At 54.7% G+C, this 21,681-nt stretch overlaps 2 protein-coding genes and 1 long non-coding RNA gene across 5 annotated transcripts in view; 2 read left to right on the plus strand and 1 right to left on the minus strand.

Annotated features, from left to right (window-relative positions):
* Positions 1 to 6,369, minus strand: part of SBNO2 (strawberry notch homolog 2) — a 53,450-nt gene extending 47,081 nt beyond the window's left edge. The window contains exon 1 of one of the 3 annotated variants that reach the window (XM_084885397.1): positions 6,217 to 6,369. The gene's annotated coding sequence lies outside the window, so the exon portion shown is untranslated. Of the gene's footprint in view, positions 1 to 1,616; positions 1,788 to 6,216 lie in introns of those variants that run through there. The other 2 variants (XM_084885398.1, XM_084885399.1) reach the window with 2 other exon arrangements.
* The window catches only part of LOC311623425, a 45,245-nt gene continuing 29,133 nt past the window's right edge, over positions 5,570 to 21,681 (plus strand). Inside the window, exons 1-2 of the long non-coding RNA XR_014795145.1 lie at positions 5,570 to 6,028; positions 8,781 to 10,524. This is a non-coding gene — a long non-coding RNA (uncharacterized lncRNA). The remainder of the gene's footprint in view (positions 6,029 to 8,780; positions 10,525 to 21,681) is intronic.
* Positions 17,964 to 21,111, plus strand: GAMT (guanidinoacetate N-methyltransferase). The gene is made up of 6 exons (XM_084885403.1): positions 17,964 to 18,222; positions 19,107 to 19,252; positions 19,442 to 19,505; positions 19,829 to 19,896; positions 20,033 to 20,143; positions 20,552 to 21,111. Exons 1-6 carry the CDS (start codon positions 18,042 to 18,044, stop codon positions 20,690 to 20,692), a joined length of 711 nt encoding a protein of 236 aa, XP_084741529.1. The 5' UTR covers positions 17,964 to 18,041; the 3' UTR covers positions 20,693 to 21,111.

The raw sequence follows: 21,681 nt of genomic DNA on the forward strand, positions 1-21,681 counted from the left end.
AATCCCAAGACCTATCAACAGAACCTGGACCCATTTTTCTCTCTCTCCTTTTTCATCCTTACCCGAGGATATTTTTCCATTGATTTTGTTTTTTTCTTTGTTTATCCTCACTTGAGGATATCTTTCCATTGATTTTTAAGGAGAGGGAAAGACAGAGAGAAATATCGATGTGAGAGAAACACATTGATTGGTTGCCTGCTGCAGGAGCCCCGGCCAGGGTCCAGGCCAGGGAGGAGCCTGCAACCGAGTTACGTGCTCTTAACTGGAATCAAATGTGGGACCCTTTGGTACGCAGGCTGACACTCTATCCACCGAGCCAAACTGGCTAGGGCTGGATCCGTTACTCTTGCCATGACGAGTGACCACAAACTTGGCTGCTTAAAATGGCATAGTGGGCCCTCCCACGGCTCTGTGGGCTGGGAGTCCAGGCCAGACCGCCACCTCAGCCCTGGGGCGCCCAGGCCAGGCTCTGTGCTGCATCCTCTGGGGGAAAGCTGTTTCTGAGCTCACGTAGCTGCCAGCAGGGCTAGGGGTTGGCTTTGGAAGGCGCCTGCCCATACTCCCCGCCCCCCACGTTCTGCCCCCATTTTCACAGCCAGCAGCAGCACTCATGTCCCCTCAAGCTTCAAGTCTCTCACTTCTCTTCAGCCTCCAGTGGAGAAAGTTCTCCGCTTATGAGGACCCTATTATAACACTGGGCCTCCCAGGAATCCACAATCACCCCCATCTCAGGATCTTCAACTTAATTCCATCTGCAAAACACCTCTGCCACACGAGGTGACATGTGCACAGTTCCCAGGACCAGGATGGGGACAGCTGTGGGTGTTACGGAGATAGGACACAGCTCAAGAGTAGACCAGCAGGCAGCAAGCACCACACACACACACACACACACACACACACACACCTGCACAGGGACAGGTTCTGGAGATGAAGGTCTTGGTCCCCAAAGACGCAAAGCCCACGTGGCCCCCTCTCCCGGAAGTCTAGGGGCACTTGGAGGGGCCGGGCAGCGGGGGGGCTGGCTGGCGCAGGAATGTGGTCCAGGCTTCCAGAAGGGCTGGTTTTTCAAGAGAAGCGGCAAGCCTGGATTTGGAGGTGGCAGCCCCTGATTTCTCAAAAGTGGAAGTCCAGCCACCACACCCAACCCTCCCTGCGGGGCACCTTCCTCAAGTTCCCACGGTGCTGGCAGCGGAGCTCCCCTCCAGGGCTGTCCCTTACAGCCCCCATATCTACCTGGGTCTCATTCACCCCGAGTCCCCCAAAATTAGTGGGTCCAATTCCTGGAGGCCAGAATCTAATGAACACTGCCCCCAAGCCCGCCTCCCCCCGGCCAGCTCACATATACGCTGGGACACCAGGAGAGGCTCCCACACCCTGGGCCACCAGCACCCACTCTGGACCGGGTGGGGGCAGGAAGGGGCCCTACACCCCCACTTCACAGCCTCCAGGGCACCTCCCGAAACACCAAGACCACCCCAGACCCTGGAGCAGCCCGCTGGGCTCTGGCCACAGGAGAGCCAGGGGCGTGAGGGAGCTGAGCGCAGCTTCCCCACCGAAGCCTGTGCCGGCCCAGGGCCTGGGAAGGAGCCTTCCCTCGGTTTACCTCGGTTTACCTTCTCACGGTGGCAGTCTCAGCCCTGGCCGCAGTGACAGCGGTGGCGGCAGACACTCCCAGTGCCTGTGGGCCATCTCTGCTGTGGATGAGTCAGGGCCATAAAAGTTTACTGCCCGCTAGGACCCCGCTCCTCCTTCCCACCATGGAAGCTTCCTGTGTCGGGGACCTTTCACCCTCAGGGTGGACTCCCAGGAAATGGGGGACAGACAGCTTTCCTGGTGGGCGTGGACACACTGCTTCCAAGACCTTGGAGCAAAAGGATCGAGGCCTCTTTCAGTTTCACTTGGTATTTATCCTAAGAGGACCGAGGCCCATCTGCCGGGAAACGGGGTTCTGCCCTACACGCCCACTGAGGAAGGCACAGTGTGGCTAGAGGTTGGCCCCAGCATGCTCTGGGAGTTAAGGGAACTCTGTGCCTAGAGCACAGCCTGGAAAGGCTTCCTGCTGCCGGGGACATGCTCAGAGGAGGTGCCAGAACACCAGAGACCACGAGCGGACCTTTCCTTCACAGCCTCGCTGGCCTCTGGGCTGTGTCCCTGCCATCGACACCACGGACTCTCCTTCGGCCCTGGGTGTAGCAGAGGAAGAGACCCTCTTTCCCAGCAACCGACCCAGGAAGAGTTACATGTAAATGGGTGACTTGGGGAGGGAGGGGCGCTCAGCACTGACTCTCTGGGACCATTCCCCTCCCTGCTGTCACCTGGCCTCAGTGGGGGGGTGGGGGGTGGGGGGGGACGGGACGGGGAGGGGGTTCCAGCCAGCAAATCAGGGAAACCTACAGGAGGCCCACAGAAGTGCCAGCCCTCGACCCACCGTCTCCCACTGAGTAGCCTTCAGGGAGGAGCTGCTCTCTGGGCCCCCCACCCCACCCACTCGCATCCCACCCAACGGCCCTGTACCAGGAATCCAGATCCCCTAGGACCACCTCTTGCAGATGCACTGGTTTGGGATAGAGTAGGGGCTTAGTGAGGGGCCCCTGGGGAGCCTCATTCACCTTCCATAGAACAGATAGCACCTCCTCGGCCATCCCGAGTGGGGCAAACCATCCAGTAGCCATGTGTGAGCTGGCAGCGGAAGGCATGCTCCGCCCACTCATGTATACATGCGCCACCCCCAGGCCACATCATGTGGGCATTGGAGAGGGAAGGACAGACCGGCCTTTCTTTCTTCTCCTTTTTTAACACTTTGTTTTGTAGAGACACAATTCACATGCCACATACTTCATTATAATGCACATCTCAGTGGTTTCTAGTACATTCACAGGGTTGTGCAACCAGTATCACTATGTAGTTCCAGAACATTCCATCACCCTAAAAGAAGCCTCATCCCCATCAACAGTCACCTTCGTCCCCTTCCCAGTCCCTGAATACCACAAGCTCACTCCCTAAATCTGTGGATTTGCCTGTTCTCGACATTTTACATAAACGGGATCACACACTGTGTGGCCTTTGTGTCTGGCTTATCAATAAACATAATTTTGAAGGTTCATCTACATTTTAGAATACAAACAACAGGTCTTGTCAAGCCCAGAGCAGCAGGTGATGGAGCCCCAGCATCAGAAACCACAGTTCAGGCCCTCAGTTGAGTCACGCACCTGCTGGCAGGGCAGCCAAACCTCCCAGTGAGAGAAACAGGAGGCCTCAGGGCAGTTGTCACCATCGGCAGGTCGATAAAGGAAGTTTGCTTTCTGTCTCAGCCCTGCTCAGGCCACTCATGTGGGACTGACCTGCCAGTGGCAGGAGACGGGAGAGGGTAGTTCCAGAGGACAAGGCCTGGGGATTCCACTCAGGGGAGAAGTGACTACACTTGCCAGGCACTCAGGGACACCAGCACTTGAGGCCAAAGCTGGGTGAGTAGTATGCAAGCCTTCTATGCCCAGCCTCCCTGCAGCCTGACCACGCTGCCCTGTGCTGGGGGAAAAGTGGTGGAGATGCGTCAAACCTGTCCACAATGAACTGCACACACATACACCCATAAGTGCACACATATGTTCACCGCCATGTATGACACATGTGCTTGCGTTCAATCTCAAGTATACACATGCAACACCCAAACCTGCACACTCATACATACGAGAGCCCACTCATGCTACATACATACAACAGACATGGACACAAACATGTATTTACTCAGCACAAAACATACACATGCCCACATACAGCATGCACAGTGTGGCACACATTTTCATATGAAACCTGCACTTGCGTACACATTCAGACCCTGGGACTGTATTGGCGCCATGAGAAGCTGCCGTCCTAACTAAACCATGTCAGCTTCATGCTGTGTTTACACTCTGAGATTACGTTAACCCCTCACGCTGGCAGTAAAGGCAGAGGCCATCCTGGGGGGTGGCCGCCTCGGGGGACCTGGACACAGTCGCCTCTTTATTCCCGACCAAGCTCGCTCATGCGGCCAGAGTCCTGAGCTGGGTCAGCAGTTCTAGCCAGCCCTGGCTGGAGGAGCATCTGAGACAAATAAAACAGAGCTGGGCCTGCCCGGATTGGTCAAACCCCTGGGGTGGGACAGGGGTATGAGCTGCAGAGGCCTGGCTGTGGTTTTGCCCAGGTGGGGGCAGTGACTGGCCCAAGATCACACGGCCTGGGAAGCACGAATCCTGGGCTCCCCACCTGCAGCCTGCTCTGCCAGCCCCAACTTGAAAACCAATGGTCTTCCCTGGAAACCCAGACCGTGTCTGACTCCAGGACCTCCCCCCCCTGTGAGAACATAGACATCTCTTCCCCCCCTCCCCCCCACACACACACTGGGCGGGCCCTCACTCCAGACAGGTGTGAGCAGATGTTAAGACACTCAGACACTCAGTTAAACAAAAGCACCTCACGTGTCTAAGACACTCAGTTAAACAAAAGCACCTCACGTCTTCTGAAATTCTGGAGCATCTTCCCCCAGGTACCAGCACCGGTTTTCCCCTGCGGACAGCACTCACAGGGCTCCTCAGGGTCTGATGGGCACCTGCATGTGTCTCCCCCACCATGGACAGCCCTGGGGCCCCCTCCCCATCCTGCCCTTCCCTGGCCTCACCCACCCACCAGCCCAGATTTCAGTGTTCTCCACAAGGACTCAGGGCAAATGGCACTACGAAGCCACAGGCCCCAACCAGACAGCAACCACCACCCACTTCTGGGGCCTCCCCTGGGAAAATCCAGGGTGCTTGGAAGAAAGGACACAAATCGGCTGACCAATGAGGTCCCAGGTCTCAGCCTCAAAGAAAGCGCCACTCCTCCGCTCACAGGGTCTGTGGTGCCTGGCCCCTTGGCATGTTGCCCCCCAGCAGGGAAAAGCCGCTGCAGGGTACTGCCTGGCCTGGAGAAAGGGCCAGCCTCGCATCTACTGACGGAGGCCAGCCTCCAGCCCGTCTCTGGGACTTCAATGCCTGCGACAGGCAGCCTTCCTGAGGGGTCGGTCTCCTGGGACAGACTCACCACGCCCTGCAGCAGATAAGCAGGTTCCCAGGTAAACTCAGTCCAACACCAGCTCCCTTGTTACACCCTGAAACACTCACCACCACCCCAAACTGCCAGCAAACTTCATCACCGTCAGCTTCCAACCAGGCAAATAGATGGCACTAAACCCAGCCTGGGAGGCCAGTGGACAGGTAGAAAGGACATCAGGGCAGGTGGGTCCAAGGCAAATTCAGGGAAGCAGAAGCCGGGTTTGCCCTCGACACACCTTTTACTCAATTCTTTTTCCCTTTGTAGAATCTTAATAATGTTATGCAGGGAGACACCCACCGCCTCCCTGGCTCCTGCCTGGCTGGCAGTCCACGCCCAGTCCCTCCAGGCCCCATCAGCCTCCCGCTCTGGGTTCTGAGTTGCTGGGAAGCTCTGGTGGGCAGGACCTGCCTGGCAGCCTTGCCTTCCCCATCCACCCACACAGGCTGCTCCTCCGCTCACCTGTGGGGTGAGGGCCATCTGTGCATCCCCCACCCCACCCCCTGGCCTGTCCTTGTCTGCCGGGTTTCATTACCAACTCTGGCGACACTCCCACCCCAACATGCTCTGCCAGGTCAGCTGATACAAGCACGGCCCTATCCCAAAGCTGAGGGTGTCTGCCCTTCTGGGAGCGCTGGAGGGGTCCCGGGAAACTCCAAGGGGTCGGGGCCAGGAGTCACCAAGATGGGAGAGATCGGGGCCTCACAGAAGGGGAGGGGCTGGGGTCACGGAGGTTGAGGGTCACAGGGAGGGAGGGGTCAGGGAGTCGCGGAGGAGAGATTAGGAAGTGAGGATCACAAGGTTCTGGGAATGTCACCGAGATGTATGGACTTAGAAGTCACCAAAAAAGTAAAGTTCGGGTCAGCAAAAAGCTCGGGACAGGAGGTCACCAAGAAGGAAGGCATCGGGGAGCCACCGCTCAGCTGGGAAGGGGCTCGCCGCTCCGGCGCGTCGGACCGGGGTCAGAGAGCAGCGCAGGGTCGGGGGTCGCGGGAAAGGGCGGGGACAAGCCGCCGCGCTCCCCCCGCCCGCGGCTCCCGGAACCCCGGAGCCCCCGGCCCGGGGAGCCCCGGGCCAACGCGGGCCGGGGAGCGAGACTCGGGCCAAGGAGGGGCGGCGGGGTAGGGCCGGGGGTCGGGCTGGACTCACCTCACCTCACAGCCGGGTCCGGCCGCCTCCGATTCTGAGCTTCGCCGCGGCCGCGATCACTTCCTGGTTCCGGGGAGCCATCTTGGAGGCTCGCGCACTTCCGGCCATGCCGCGGGGGCGGGGCCTGGGTGGGCGGGGCGCGGGCGTGGTGCCGACCGGCTCCGGAGCGGGCTGAGGGGCTGGAACGCTCTGTAGGCTCAGAAATTGAATTCCGACCCGCCACCTACTCTTGAGACCCTAGCACGTGGCTTACCCTTGCGAACCTCTGTTTCCTCCTCTGTGACATGGGTATGGAACCAGCCACTCCGACTTCCAGGCCATTTGTGCGGACCTTGCCCTCCCCTCGGGCACTCTCACCCCTGACCTTAAGCCACTGGGGTTCTGGTACAACCCAGATCTTGCCTCCAAAGCCCCCTCCTCAGAGACTTCCTTGCAACTATCTGAATGGCCCCTGACCACCCAGACATGCTCTCTCCCTTGATTGCCTCCCCAACAACATTATTCTGTTGCTCCATCCAAATAGGAGTTCTAGGACCCTGTCCCCCCACACTCCCCCCCAACACGGAGCCTGTCACTTGGGTAACTGTGTTGGGGGGAGGGGGTGTCTGGTAAGTCTCAGGGGTCCCCGGAGAGAGAGCAGAATCCTCTCGCGCAGGGTGCAGGGCCAGCGGGTTCTGAGAGGCTCCCATCCCTAATGATTAGGGCTTCCAGGGGCCTGGCACATGAGATTTGGGGCACTGCCAAGAAGAAGATGGGGCCAGACTTCGGCACAGAAAGCAGTTTTCCTGTGACTTGAGCCCACTGGACTCATTCTGGGGTGGGCTGGCTGGTTCAGGCATATCCAGTGCAGGAGGCACAACTCCCTCCCCAGTGAGGTTATCAGCAATGAAGGTGCTACAACTCTTTCCCAGGACCCACCTTACCACCAGCCAGTGCCTCTTGAACCCATTCTAACCCCTGACATTACAGGTCACCTCTTCATATATTTGTTTATTCGTTCAGTGAACTCTTAATGGATGCTACTTTGTGCCCCCAGAGAGAACTCAGTTCTCAGCCCAGGCCTCAGGCAGCCCCAGTCTAGGGGAGACAGAGCCAGACACACTTATCTGCAAGATCAGGTCTTGGGCCCAGGGAGGTGTGATGTCTCTGCCAAAGGCATCGTGGAGGGCTGCAGGGAGGAGGGAATATTGGTGCTAGGGCTTTGAAGTTTAAGTAGGAGTTTGTTAGACACACAAGAATAGGAAGGGTAGTACAACCAATGGACACAAAACTCTGGGGAGGGAGGGTATGTATGGGGGGGGCAATGTTAAAATATGTACACAGATAATAATTTAATAAAAATATTAAAAAAAATAGGAAGGATAGTCCAGGCAAAGTATAAAAGCACTTCAAATGACTCGTCTGGTAAGGGAGAAGAGTATGTTTAAAACCTGTTTGCCCTACAAAATTGAGGCCAAAGACACCCTGTGTCCAAGCCCACAAGCCCAAGAGAGCAGATGGGGAAACTGAGACCCAGATAGAAGTGATTTATCCAGAGTGAGTATTGCTTTGGCAATCTGGGTCCTAACCCTGACTTTGGAACTATTTTTCAGAACTAATAAAAAATAAATCCAATTGAGCAACAGACACTGAAGATTCAAAAGGGTGAACAAGCTGATGTGGGGGGTGGAGGGCGCCCAGCTCCGTTTCCCCAGTTCCTCCTACACAACACCAACCACTCCATCTTCAGGGGCCCATGAGGAATGACAATGTGGGGCCTCTTGTTTCAAAAGGGCTCAGGATTTTAAGGCGGTGGCTGCCGAGAGTAAACCGAACCAAGGCTCCTGACCCCTGAGTGAGGGCCTGGGTAAAAGTCAAGAGTCAGGGACTGGTGTTACCTACATATTGCTAGCAGGGAAACTGGAGCGCAGAACTGAGGTCACCAAGAGTGGCAGGCAGATGTGCACTTGAACAATGCCACGTCCACCTTGGGAAAGCATGAGGTCTTTACGGGTAATTTCGCCTGAAGTGGGGGCAGTTTGCCCAAGCGAGGGTGGGTCCAGCCATCTCAGCATGGAGAAATCTGCCAAGCCTGGGGATGTCTAGGGAATTAGTCAGATTCGGGGATTTCCAGGGATCGCATGAGACAGCCTGGACGAGCAGAAGGGACACAGTTCTGGAGCTCTAGGCCCAGCCCCGGTGCAGCTGGGTTCTCATGCTATGTGGCCCTCAAAGTTACTTAATCTCTCTGCTTCTGTTTCCCTTCAGGTAAAGTGGGGATGGTGAGGATCATAGTAGTTGCCTTTTAAGTTGATTAAGCAGCTAAGTGAGCAGTGCCTAGTATTTAGCCGTTAGAGTGTCTGCATGTGAGGCCTCTGGACCACAGGGTCACCTAAGTGAACATTCACGGGTCACAGGTGCCCAGGGCCCCGTCAGCAGGGGGGACAGTGCCCACACACGGCCAGAGGTGCCCCCAGGCACTGTGACCAGGCTTGTGGACATAGGGTTGCCAGATAAAACATAAGATGCCCAGTTACATTTGAATTGCAGCTGCACAAAGAATACTTTTTTTCTTTTCTTTTCAGAATGTCTAGAAGTGCCTCTGGCAGGAGCCCGTGGGAGCCGTGCTCGCTCCTCCTCGGGGCGAGGCTTCTAGACTGCTCTGGGCCACAAGCAAATCCTGGAAGGCCCCGGGCGGCCACCAGGAATTAGGATGGACCAAGAACACTTCTGTAGTGTAAGCATGTCCCAGGCAATGTTTGGAGCATACTTACATTAAAGAAGTAGTAGCCTTTGTGTATCTAAAATTCGCATCGACCCAGGAGTGCTGTATTTTTATCGGTGAAATTGGGAGACCCAATGTGGGGAGATCACAGGCAGAAATGGGGTCCCAGAGCCAGGCCAGGGGAGGCTGGGGAAGCAGCTGCCTCTCTCTGAGCCTGTGTCACCCTTGCTAAAGGGACATAGAAGACACCACACACAGACAGGAGAGGATGTGCAGTGAGCTTGCAGTGCAGGTCAGCTGTTTTAATTACTTCCGACAGCAGAAAACTTCAACCCGAAGGTCAGATCCCCTGGGGCTTCCCTGTGAACCCACAAAATTCAAAATTCAGCTGAACAAAGAATACTTTTTTTTCCCCCTAAGTTTTCCCATTTGGAGGTGCCACCAATTAAACCCCCAGCCTCAGTTTCCCTTCTGAGAAGTGCCACCCTGAAGCTCCTCCCTCTCCCAGCCTCAGTTTCTCTTTTGGGGAGCACTCTGGGGCTATGCCCATTTTGCAGTTAAGGAGACAGAGGCAAACTGAGGGCCCATCTAGGGAGGCGAGACTCTCAGACCTGGGCAGGTGAGGCAGGGCAGGTGGGCCTGGCCTAACTGGGGGAGGGGACAAAGCCACTTCCTGTTTCTCCACATTCTGGAAAGCCCCAAGCCTTCCTGAGTGGCGGGAGCACCTCCCTCCCAGCCGCTCCCAGGCCTGGTTCCCTCACCACTTCTCCTTTCCACACCCACTTCCCCTCACTGCCACCCCCTTACCCAGGCCAGGGGCTCCATTCCTGCCCCCTCTTCCCAGTCCTCCTTCTCCCCTCCTTTCCAGTCTCTCCTCCCATGCCCCTCTTTTTTCTTCTTCTCTAGCCTTAATCACACCCTCGCATGGTGCAGAAGAGAAGACTGAGGCAAGAGCTGCAGGGCCTGCCCAGGTCACGCCAGCTTTTCTATGTCCCCTGACCTCACTTTTCCAGTCACTTTCCTTTTTTTCCCTTCCCACCTCTTTCTCTCTCACCATCTCTGTTTGTCAGTTTGTTCAAACCTCCATTTCGGTCTTGGCTAGTCACCCTCCCCCGCCCAAACCAAGCCTGCCCCACCTGTTCAGCCACCACACTGTCCCTGTATCCTGGCCCACCTGCCACGTGCCCCGAGGGGTCTTCAGGTGGCTCTGGCTGGCACGCTGCAGCTCCCTTGGCACCATTCTGGCCTGGCCTGAGCCCCTAGCAGGATCCTGCCAGGCCCTGCCAAGGCTGCCTCTGAGCCAGGGCAACTTCAGGGAACAGCTAACCCGTCCAACGGGTTTGGGTTTGAGATCCACCCCAGACAGGCCTTACTGCCTCTGCCTGAGGCTGGGACACTGAGGCTGCAGGAGGGCAAATGTGACACCTGACAGAGCACCCCACCAGGCTGGGCCAGGACTGGGCCCTGAGGATGGGGAGCAGGTGGGAAAGAAGAAAGATTGGCAGCCCACCAGTCAAGCCCAGAGGAGAGGAGACTGTTAAGAATAGGGCACAGCCGAGGCCAGTTTGGCTCAGTGGATGGAGCGTTGGCCTGCGGACTGAGGGGTCCCAGGGTTTGATTCCAGTCAGGGGCATGTGCGTTGGCCGCATCCCCGGTGGGGGTTGTGCAAGAGGCAGCTGGTCGATGGTTCTCTCTCATCGATGTTTCTGGCTCTCTGTCCCTCCCTCTTCCTCTCTGTGAAGAATCAATAAAACATATTAAAAAAAAAAAGAAAGAAAGAAAGAAAGAAAGAAAGAAAGAAAGAAAGAAAGAAAGAAAGAGAACAGGGCACAGTACTGGTAACGGCCCTCAAGGGGAAATGCATCAGGGAGCAGGGCATTAAGGCTGGCAAGGAAGTAGTGGGATCATGGGGGCCCCCAGAGAACTAGGAGGCCTTTATCCTTAGGGCAGTAGGGCGCCATGGAAGGTTATGGAGCAATGGAGTGGGATGATCAGGATGGGGTTGGAGTCACTGGATCTTCCCACATGGCTGGACTGGATAGGACTGACGGGCCACCTCTCTGAAGCTCATCCGGTGGCAAGGCTGAGGCCATGGAAGTTGACCTGCTGCCTGAAGCCAAGAGAAGCGCTCAGACTTTGGGTTTCTTTCTCTCAGGGCCCACTGAGAACCAGGCTGGAGCTGAAGAGTTGAGGGGGGGGGGGGGGGGAGGACCCTCAGGATGACCCCTCCCCCCAACCCCACTCCAGAGAGGCTTGGCTTTGTACCTGATAATGGGAGTTATGGGGGATTTAGAGCACCAGGGGAGACGGAGGGAGGATGTGTGTGTGGGGGGTGGGGGGTTCAGGTGATCACAGGAGGAGGTGGGTCAAAAGTAGGGGAGGCCACACACCCATCTGAGAAGCATTTACTGGGTGCCTTTTTTTTTTTTAATTTTATTGATTTTTTACAGAGAGGAAGAGAGAGGGATAGAGAGTTAGAAACATCGATGAGAGAGAATCATCCATCAGCTGCCTCTTGCACACCCCCTACTGGCGATGTGCCCGCAACCAAGGTACATGCCCTTGACTGGAATCGAACCTGGGACCTTTCAGTCCGCAGGCCCACGCTCTATCCACTGAGCCAAACCGGTTTCGGCACTGGGTGCCTTTTGAGGCTAAGTCCCAGGGACACAATGGAGAGCAGAGCCTGCCCCATGATGTTCCTGGCCCACAGGGAGTGCAACAGCCCCACAGGACAGGACATTGATATGTTGGTCCTTCCTGGTCCTTCCATTGATATGTTGGCCAGTCCCTGTAACATGAGTACCAGGTGAGGATCTGAGAAGGTGAATGGAGCCTCCTGTGAATGGAGCTCTTCCCCCCACACCCCCCGGATTTACCCCACCCCCACCCTTCTCCCTGAGCACTGACGTCACCTGCACTGGGACTTCCTGAACCTTCACCTTGGATCTGCCCCGCCCCACGGGAAATTCCAGGGCAGCCAGGCTGGGTGACTCACATCAGGTCCCAGTGGCCTGAAAGCCAGACTCCCAGTCCCCGTTAGGGCGTCCCCATCACAATCTGCAGAGCAAAGGCCAGAATCTGGGTTCCATCAGGGTTGAGATATTGGGGATGAGTATTGGAGCTGGTTTACAATGCTTTTCCTCCCCTGTTGGTCATCTCTGTGGCCCCAGGGCTGCAAGTGTGGTCTGCAGAGTGGAGCTTCAGCAGCAGAGTACCAGGGTTAAGACTTGGAGGGTTCACCGAAACCGGTTTAGCTCAGTGGGTAGAGCGTCGGACTGCGGACTGAAAGGTCCCAGGTTCGATTCCGGTCAAGGGCATGTACCTTGGTTGCGGGCATGTCCCCAGTGGGGGGTGTGCAAGTCCCCAATGGGGGGGTGTGCAAGAGGCAGCTGGTCGATGTTTCTCTCTCATGAATGTTTCTAACTCTCTATCCCTCTCAATTCCTCTCTGTTTAAAATCAATTAAAAATATATTTAAAAAAAAAAAAAAAAGACTTGGAGGGTTCAAAATCCAGCTCTGCCACCCAGTAGCTATGTGACCCTGGCAAGTTACTTAACCTATCTGTGCCTCAGTTTTTCCATCTATAAAATGAGGACAACCATAGTTATTTTCTTGGAGGGTTTAAAAAATATGTATGTATATGTTTTACTGATTTCAGAGAGGAAAGGAAAGGAAGAGAAAGATAGAAATAATTATGAGAGAGAATCATTGATCAGCTGCCTCCTGTATGCTCCGTAGTAGGGGTTGAGCCCACAACCCAGGCATGTGCCCTGATTGGGAATCAAATCATGACCTCCTGGGTCATAGGTCAATGATCAGCCACTGTACCATACCGGCTGGGCTCTCTTGGAGAGTTTTTGTGAGAATCTGGTGAGGACCAGTTTGTGTTAAGTGTTTGGAGCGAGACTTAGGATGTGGTGAGGACTTCATGGTAAAATGTTTAAAGCACATGTGTCAAACACAAGGCCCGCGGGCCAAATCCAGCCCGCCAGGCCTTGCCATGTGGCCCGCACCGCGCTGTCATCACTGCACTCCGCTGTCAGTTTATGACATTGTCAGTTTATGACTGTTCAGTAAACCATTCGGCCCGCGATTTAGGCTGGATTTTAGATTTTGGCCCCTTCTCTGATTGAGTTCGACACCCCTAGTTTAAAGAGACAAATTCATAGCAACAGTACTCATAACAGTCAAGAAGTGCAAACAACCCAAATGTGCCTCAGCAGATGAACAGAAAAACACAATGTGCCTACCACACGATGGAATATTACTCGACCATGAAAAGTAGCAAAGCACTGACTTACTACAATGTGACGGACCTTGGACACAGGGCGCTCAGTGAGAGGAGCCAGACACAAAGTCCATTTATGTGGAGTGCCCAGAACAGGCACATCCATAAAGAGACAGGTTAGTGGTCGTCAGGGCCTGGGGGAGGGGAAAGGGAATGACCTCTGATGGGGAAGGGGCTTCTTTTTGGGGTGGTGGAATGTTCTGGAACTAGAGGGAGGTGGTGGCTGCACAAAATTGCAAATGTACTAACTGCCACTGAACTGTACACTTTCAAATGGTTAATTGTATGTGAATTTCATCAAAATAAAAAAATAAGGTAATCAACCCTGGCCATTAAAGGAATGATAAATGTCACAGTTAGTTCTCCTGACACTAATACTAATGCTGCAGACCTGCTAATGATCAGGTTAGGGTTCTGGTTCTGATCAACAGCCCCCACACCAGAGAGGTTCCGTGGCCATCGATTGTGATCAGCTGTGGGACCGGCAGGGACCCTTGATCTGATGGAATGAGAAAGGGTCTTGCCCTCAAAACCCATCACTTTGTCAAACTAACCCTGAGACAAACACCATGCAAACCCCAAGCAAAGAAAAATTCTATAAACTACCCAACCAGTCCTCAAGTCTGTCCAGATCACCAAAAACAAGGAAAGTCTGCCCAAACAGGTTTGGCTCAGTGGATAGAACGTAGGCCTGCGTACTGAAAGGTCCCAAGTTTGATTCCTGTCAAGGGCATGATCCCCAGTAGGGGGCGTGCAGGAGGCAGCTGATGGATGTTTCTCTCTAATCCATGTTTCTAACTCTCTCCCTTCTCTGTAAAAAATAAAATAAAATAAAATAAAATAAAATAAAATAAAATAAAATAAAATAAAATAAAATAAAATTATATATATATATATATATATATATATATATAATCAATCAAACAAACAAACAAACAAAACAAGGAAAGTCTGAGGAACCATCACACCCCAGAGGGGCCTAAGGCAACATGACAACTAATGTCAGGTGGGGTTCTGGGTCAGAAATGGGACATGAAAACTAAAGAAATTTGAAAAACAGCTTGGCCAGCATGGCTCAGTGGTTCAGCATCGACCAGGAGGTCCCCGTTAAGGCACATGCCCAAATTGGGGGCTCAGTCCCCAGTAGTGGGCTTGCATGAGGCAGCAGAGCAATGATTCTCTCTCATCACTGATGTTTCTACCTCTCTCCCTCTCCCTTCCTTTCTGAAATCAATAAAAATATATTTCACAGACACACACACACACACACTCTGAGGACTTTAGGTAACAATAATAATGTATAAATGACAGATGTCCCACACTAACATGAGATGGTAACAAAGCAAAATAGGTACCAGGCATTTCTCCATATTTTTTGCAACTTTTCTATAAATCTAAAACTAAGCCTGTGTTAAAAAAATAATCAAAGTATAGGCCTGACCCATGTCCTTCCACCCGGTTATTGATCCCAACGAGGATGCTCTGCGTATGGAGGTGAAGCCCCAGGCCAGCCATCTGCAGCTTCCATCTCCCAAAGCCCTGCATGTGTCTTACCTCCCAACGTGTTAGAATCTGTTGTTGCATCTCACAGAAACTGAAACTGTATTGTTGTTTTTTTTCCTTTAATGGGAATTTTTTGCTCATGGAACTGAAAGGTCCAGGGATAGATATAAATCAGGGGTTTTCCCCTCAGCGTGGCTGACATTTGTAATCAGATGTTTCTTTCTTTCTTTCTTTTTTTAATATGTTTTTATTTATTTTAGAGAGAGAGAAGGTGAGAGGGATAAAGGGGTAGATACATTGATGAGAGAAACATCCATTGGCGGCTGTCTACAGGCACCCTGCTGGGGATTGAGCCTGCAACCTGGGCATGTGCCCTGACTAAGAATTGAACCAGAGACCTCTTGGCTTATGGGTTGATGCTCATCCACTGAGTCACACTAGCTGGGCAGGATCAGATTTTTCTTTGTGTTGAGCAGCACCCCTGGCCCACACCCACTCAATGCCAGGAGAACCCCCAGTCATGGTAACCACAAATGTCCCCAGACATTCCCAGTGTTCCCTGGGGGTTAGAATCACCCCTGGCTGAGACACACTGGCCGGCTAGTTTCAGGCTTGACTGGATCCAGGACCTTCAAACAGTGCAGGAAGATTCACCCATCTCTCCATTCTCTTGGCTCTGTCATCCTCTCTCTTGACTTTTTACCTCAACAGTCTCACTTCTTGTGGGGACAAAGATGGTGCCAGCAGTTCCATCTGCTTAACAGCCCCAGCAGGTCAACACTTCTTCCCAAAAAGAGGTAGCAAAAATTCAAGGGAAGGTTTTGATTGGCTCAATCTTGGTCACATGTCCTTGTTCAATCAATTGTTGTGACCAAGCAATGGAAAACTCTGATTGGCTAAGGTGGGGGTCGCACAGTTATATGGACTTACCCTATGATGTAAGTCAATGCGGAGTATGCAGTTAGCCATTAGGGTGAGAACCCTCTGGACTGGATTGGAAGCATGGGAGTAACCCTGGGCAGAAAATTCCGGGTGCTTAAAATGTTAAGTATAGAATCACTATATAGCCGAAACCGGTTTGGCTCAGTGGATAGAGCGACGGCTTGGGGACTGAAGGGTCCCAGGTTCGATTCCGGTCAAGGGCATGTACCTTGGTTGCGGGCACATCCCCAGTAGGGGGTGTGCAAGAGGCAGCTGATCGATGACTCTCTCTCATCAATGTTTCTAACTCTCTATCTCTCTCCCTTCCTCTCTGTACAAAATCAATAAAATATATTAAAAAAAGAAAAAAAAGAATCACCATATAATCCAACAGCTCCACTCCTTTCAAATTCAGAGAACTGGAAGCAGGGACTTGAACAGATACTTACCTGTACATGACTATTCACAGCATCCCGATTCACAAAACCTAAAGGTGTATCCATGGACAAATGAATGGACAAACAAAACATGATCCATCCATACAGTGGAATATTAGTCAGCCTTCAAAAGAAAGTACGGGCCAGCCAGGGTGGCTCAGTGGTTGAGCATTGACCTATGAACCAGAATGTCATCATTCGATTCTGGTCAGGGCACATGCCCGGGTTACAGGCTTGATCCCCAGTGGGGGGCATGCAGGAGGCTGCCAATCTATGATTCTCTCTTATTATCAGTGTTTCTATCCCTTTCCCTTCCTCTCTGAAATAAATAAAAATAAAATTAAAAAATTAAAAATAATAAATAATAAATCCTATATAATAAAAGAGTAATATGCAAATTAACCACCAGGAGTGACACAGGCACAGGAGCACATTGCAGGGGTTTGGGGAGTAGTCTGAAGCTCAGTCAGTCGGGACTATGAGAGATGGTCACAGAGATGCAGGGAAGTGACCAAACTGCAGAACTGTTTAAGAGGCTACCTGGGCCCTGGTCGGGTAGCTCAGTTGGTTAATTAGAGCATTGTCTCAATACACCAAGGCTGCAGGTATGATCCCCAATCAGGGCATAACAAGAATCAAAGAATGAATGGATAAATAAGTGGAACAGCTCTAGCCAGTTTGGCTCAGTGGATAGCATCGGCCTGCAGACCAAAGGGTCCTGGGTTCAATTCTGGTGAAGGCACATACCTTGGTTACAGGCTCCTCCCCAGCCTGGGCCCTGGTTGGGGAGCATGCAGAAAGCAACTAATCAATGTGTTTATCTCATATCCATATTTCTCTCTGTCTTTCCCTCTCTCTCCCACTTTCCCTAAAAATCAATGGAAAAATATCCTCAGGTGAGGACTGACAAAAAATAATCAAACAATAAAAGTGGAACAACAAATTGATGTCTCTCTTTCTCCCCTTTCTCTCTAAAATAAAAATAAAGATATATTTATATATTTAAAACAATAAAAAAGATGCTGCCTGGGTTCAAACCCTGTGACCACAGCGTCTTTGGGCCTGTTTTTCAGTGAGAAGGCAGGAATGGAGTGTTTAGGGCTCGGGGCCTGATGTGCAGAGTTGGAAAAGGGAGTCACATTGCAGAGCCTGGAGGCCAGTGCTCGTGGGGAGGACCCAGGCAGGCAGAAGATGCAGCTGCCTTCGAGGGGCCTCAATCCCATGTCAGGGCAGAGTTACCCGCACAGCTTCCGGGGTGTAAGGGACAGCACACTGCTGGAACCACATTTGGGTCCCCAGAACTGCAAAGCCTCTGCACGGGAGCGCCCCCATCAGGATCCTGGGGGACCTCCAGCTTATGGGGACGTGAAGTGAGCTCCTGAAAGAGAAGAGGCAGCTCTGCATGCGGTGAGAGTGGGGACTATCAGGGTTCTCTCCTGAGTCCTCACCCACCCACACCCATGGCCACGAGACTGCTGGCTGTGCCTCTCGGAGCCTCAGTTTACCCATCTGTGACATGAGGACAATAAAAACCCACTGCAACATCTCTAAAGATAGAACGATTTTTAAAAAATACCTAAAGCACTTCCAACAGCGCCAGGAAAATTAGTTCCTCCCACCCCAGCAAGGAAGGGGGCTTTTCTGCGGCAGTGACAGGTGAGGAAATTGAGGTAGGAGAGTGAAAAGGCGAGGCTACAGACCTGGAGGGCTCTCAGCTGCTATGCCCAGTTTGCCAGCAGGCGCTGGAGGTTCAGCGCGGAGCGGGGAGTCCGCCTTCTGCTTCCCCGCCGCTAGAGGCCAGTGGAGTCCTCGCGCAGCTGCTCCCGCTCCGGGCGGGTCCGCCACGCCACGCCCCGGCCACGCCCCGGCCACGCCCCCGCCCGTCACCGACACACCCCCGGCCCAGAAGGCCCTGCAGGGACCAGCCCTTCGCCTCGGCAGCAGTCAGGGTTCCCCGTCCGCCTGCAAAATGAGCGCCCCAGCCGCGACCCCCATCTTCGCGCCCGGAGAGAACTGCCGGCCTGCGTGGCTGGCGGCGCCCGCGTCCTACGACGCGTCGGACATGCACCTGCAGATCCTGGGCAAGCCGGTGATGGAGCGCTGGGAGACACCCTACATGCACGCGCTGGCGGCCGCCGCCGCCTCCAGAGGTAGCTCCGCGTCCTGCCCGAGGGTGACCAGACTCATGCCCGCCAGGTCTCTGGCTGATGCACGTCCGAGCCTCTCCTTGCCTATTTCCTAGCCTGGAGAATGGGGCCGCTAACGGGGGACAATGGGGGACTAAAAGGGGTGCTACAGGCACGGGGCATGAACCCAGTAGGCGCCCCCTAAGTATTGAGAACTTCCTCTCCAGGAGAAATGAGGTGCCCCCCCCCCCCCCCCCCCGCCTCTGAGATCGGGAACAGGGGGCCTGGCGGAGGTCGCTGCCCAGAGGCACGTGCGGAGTGTCCTTGTGCCAGACACCCCACCCGCCCCAGCTAAGAATAGCTCTGGGAAGGCTGAGGCTGGGCGACAGCTGTGACGGGTGGCCCTGCCCTCTGGTGTCAGGGCCCTGAGTGTTCAGGTCCCCCAGGGGCTGGGCTCGTGGCCTGTAGGCCTCTGGTTGTGGTGCAGTGGGCACCACCCCCACCTCCACCCCAACTGTTCCAGGCCCTGGCCTGGAATCCCGGTCCTCCCTTGCTCTTCTTTTGTGAACTTCATTGTGGGGACGGTGGGAGGGGGAGAGAAAAGTAACCAAAAGATAAGCTGCACTGGTGGCATGCCATCAGTGCCACTGGTGTACAGAGTCAGGCTCAAAGTCCAGGTTTGGACCCCTCCCCCCACCCCCTCAAATACCCGACCCGCAAGCTGCTCTGCTGCCTCCCTGGCAGGTCATCCCTTTTTGGCCGCTGGCCAGGGTCCACACTGTTCCTTCCCAGGGCCACTGTGTCCCCATGTCCGCTGTGCCCTCCTGTCCTCGTTTCTCTGCCAAGGCGCTGCCCCTGAGCCGCCTCCTCCAGGCAGTCTCCCCAGCCCCCGCCTCTTGTGTGCCCAGGGGGCCGGGTCCTGGAGGTGGGCTTTGGCATGGCCATCGCAGCAACCAAAGTGCAGGAAGCGGCCATCGATGAGCACTGGATCATTGAGTGCAACGACGGTGTCTTCCAGCGGCTCCAGGACTGGGCCCAGCGGCAGCCACACAAGGTGCTACCCCTGCCTGCAGGCCCCCCTCGCCCGCCTGGGCAGTCTCCGACATGGGGTGGGGGCGGTGGGGGCGGGGGCGGGGAGGGGAGGGAGGTATCCTCCCTTGGGAATTCCTCTGCCCTCCTCCTTACAGTGGAGAAGTCCTGGGCATCCCTCTGACCCTCAGCCTTCTTTTTCTCCCGCCTCCAGGTGGTTCCCTTGAAAGGCCTGTGGGAAGAGGTGGCACCCACCCTACCAGATGGTCACTTTGATGGTGAGGGGACTGGGCACTGGGTGAGGGGGAACCTCTGCCTGAATTTCCTCATTTGCTGAGGGACCTTTTAAAGAACACATGGGCTGACATGACTGGGCCAACTGAGTCTGGGAAGGGGGCACAGACACACAGGCACAGACTCAGCAGGATACCTAAAGGAATCACTGAATTGCACATCACCTAGAGGTGGTGGCAGCATAGTGAGCTTGGGGTATGGCTGCTGGGGTTCCCGGGCCATGTTCAAGTTCCACCTTCAAGTGGAGCCATTGTCCCGGTGCGGCTGGCCTTGGCCCTGACCATGTGACTTCCACCCTCCCATGCAGGGATCCTGTACGACACGTATCCACTGTCTGAGGAGACCTGGCACACGCACCAGTTCAATTTCATCAGGGTAGGACCTCACGGAGGGACAGGGTCTGCAGCCACCAGCGTGGGAGTCCAGCTGGGAGGGCATCTGCCACCCACACAGGGCGCCCCTCCTTCCACCTGGTTCTCTGATCTCCCTCCCCACCTCTGTCCCCTCTCAGGGCCACGCTTTTCGCCTGCTGAAGCCTGGGGGCATCCTCACCTACTGCAACCTCACCTCCTGGGGGGAGCTGATGAAGTCCAAGTACTCGGACATCAGTACCATGTTTGAGGTGCGACAGCCTAGCTCCCTGGGCCTCCCTCCCCCACCCACCCTGGGCAGGCTGGGGAGCAGCTGCAGTCACCTTGGACCCGGGGAGGTTCCTTGCTTCTGGACTGCTCTCGGGTGGATTGTGCGCTCTGTGTGGAAATCAGGCGAGGTACTTCCCAGTGCCCTTGGGACATAGCTCTCCGCCTGGCTGCCAGGCCCCATACTCCTCCCTAGGCCTTCCTCTCCCAGGGTGCCCGTTAGTTCAGGGCCTTTGACCAAACTCTGCCTGCAGGGAGAGCAGTTGGGCAGCCAGCTGCTGCCAGAGGCTACCGCAGCCCTGGGGGCCTTGGCATTGACAATGCTGTGCCAGGAAGGGTAGGCACCGGGTGTGTGTGAGGCCTGCACAGAACCTGGCACTTCCCCGTCACAGGAGACACAGGTGCCGGCGCTGCTGGAGTCGGGCTTCCGCCGGGAGAACATCCGCACCCAGGTGATGGAGCTGGTCCCGCCGGCTGACTGCCGCTACTACGCCTTCCCCCAGATGATCACTCCCCTGGTCACCAAGCACTGAGTCTGTGCGCCGCCCTCGGGGGACCTTCGGGGCCAGGAGCTCAGGCTCTGGCTTCCGCCCAGGCTCCAGTTGAAGCAGCACCAGCTATAAGACCCAGCTACCTGCCCTAACCTCTGCAAGGGTACCAGTCTCAGCCTCCTTCTGGGGTCCCAGGGATGAAATGAGTGCTAACACTAGGCTGGCATCAGCACACATTGCAAAAGTGCTCTCACTTACTCCCCCGAAAAGAAAAAGGAATTTGTTGCAGGCTTGTGCCAGTCGGTTGGTTGAGTGTCCCATGCACCAAGATTCCTGGTCAGGGCACATGCCTGGGTTGTGGGCTCGAACCCCAGTAGGGGGTGTGCAAGAGGCAGCGGAGGGGTGTTACTCTCTCATCAGTGTTTCTATTTCTCTCTCTCTCTCTCTCAAATCAATAAAAATATATTTTTAAAAAAACAATGTTATTGGAATTTCAGGGATCCAGTGGGCAAGCTATATATATGCTCCATTGTGTAAGTCAGTGAATCCAATCCTGCCCAAGGGAGACATCACCAATCAATCACCTATACAGTCTGTCCCCCAGCTGTCCAGGGCGGTTGCCCCTCCCTCCCCTGTGTTTGGCACTTGGTGTCTAGGGGGTGCAGAACTAGGTCGGACTGCAAGGAGGGTAGCAGTTCTAGGCCCAAGTCCTCAGGCTACTGAGGAGGATTTTCTGGTCCCACCAAGTCAGGCTGAACTTCAGAATAAAGCAGAATTTTACATCTGGACTCTCAGGACCCTCAGCCACTCGTGAAGTGCAGGGTCACTGCTGAGGCCGGACACTCTCCCACTTTCTTGTTTCCTCTGACTCAACGTCCCCTTCAGTCTCAGTGCAGGGGCAGCCCAGCCCCCACCTGGCTCCAGGGGTGCTCTGGGCTCTCCTTCATGGTGGGGCCCTGGGAGACCAGGTGTAGGGTCCCTAGGAGGGGCTGATGTGGACCGAGCCATCTGCCTGCAGGGCCTCAGCATCT

This window comes from Pipistrellus hanaki (assembly GCF_964339955.1).
Source record: "Pipistrellus hanaki genome assembly, chromosome: 5".
NCBI classification, from domain to species: Eukaryota; Metazoa; Chordata; class Mammalia; order Chiroptera; family Vespertilionidae; genus Pipistrellus; species Pipistrellus hanaki.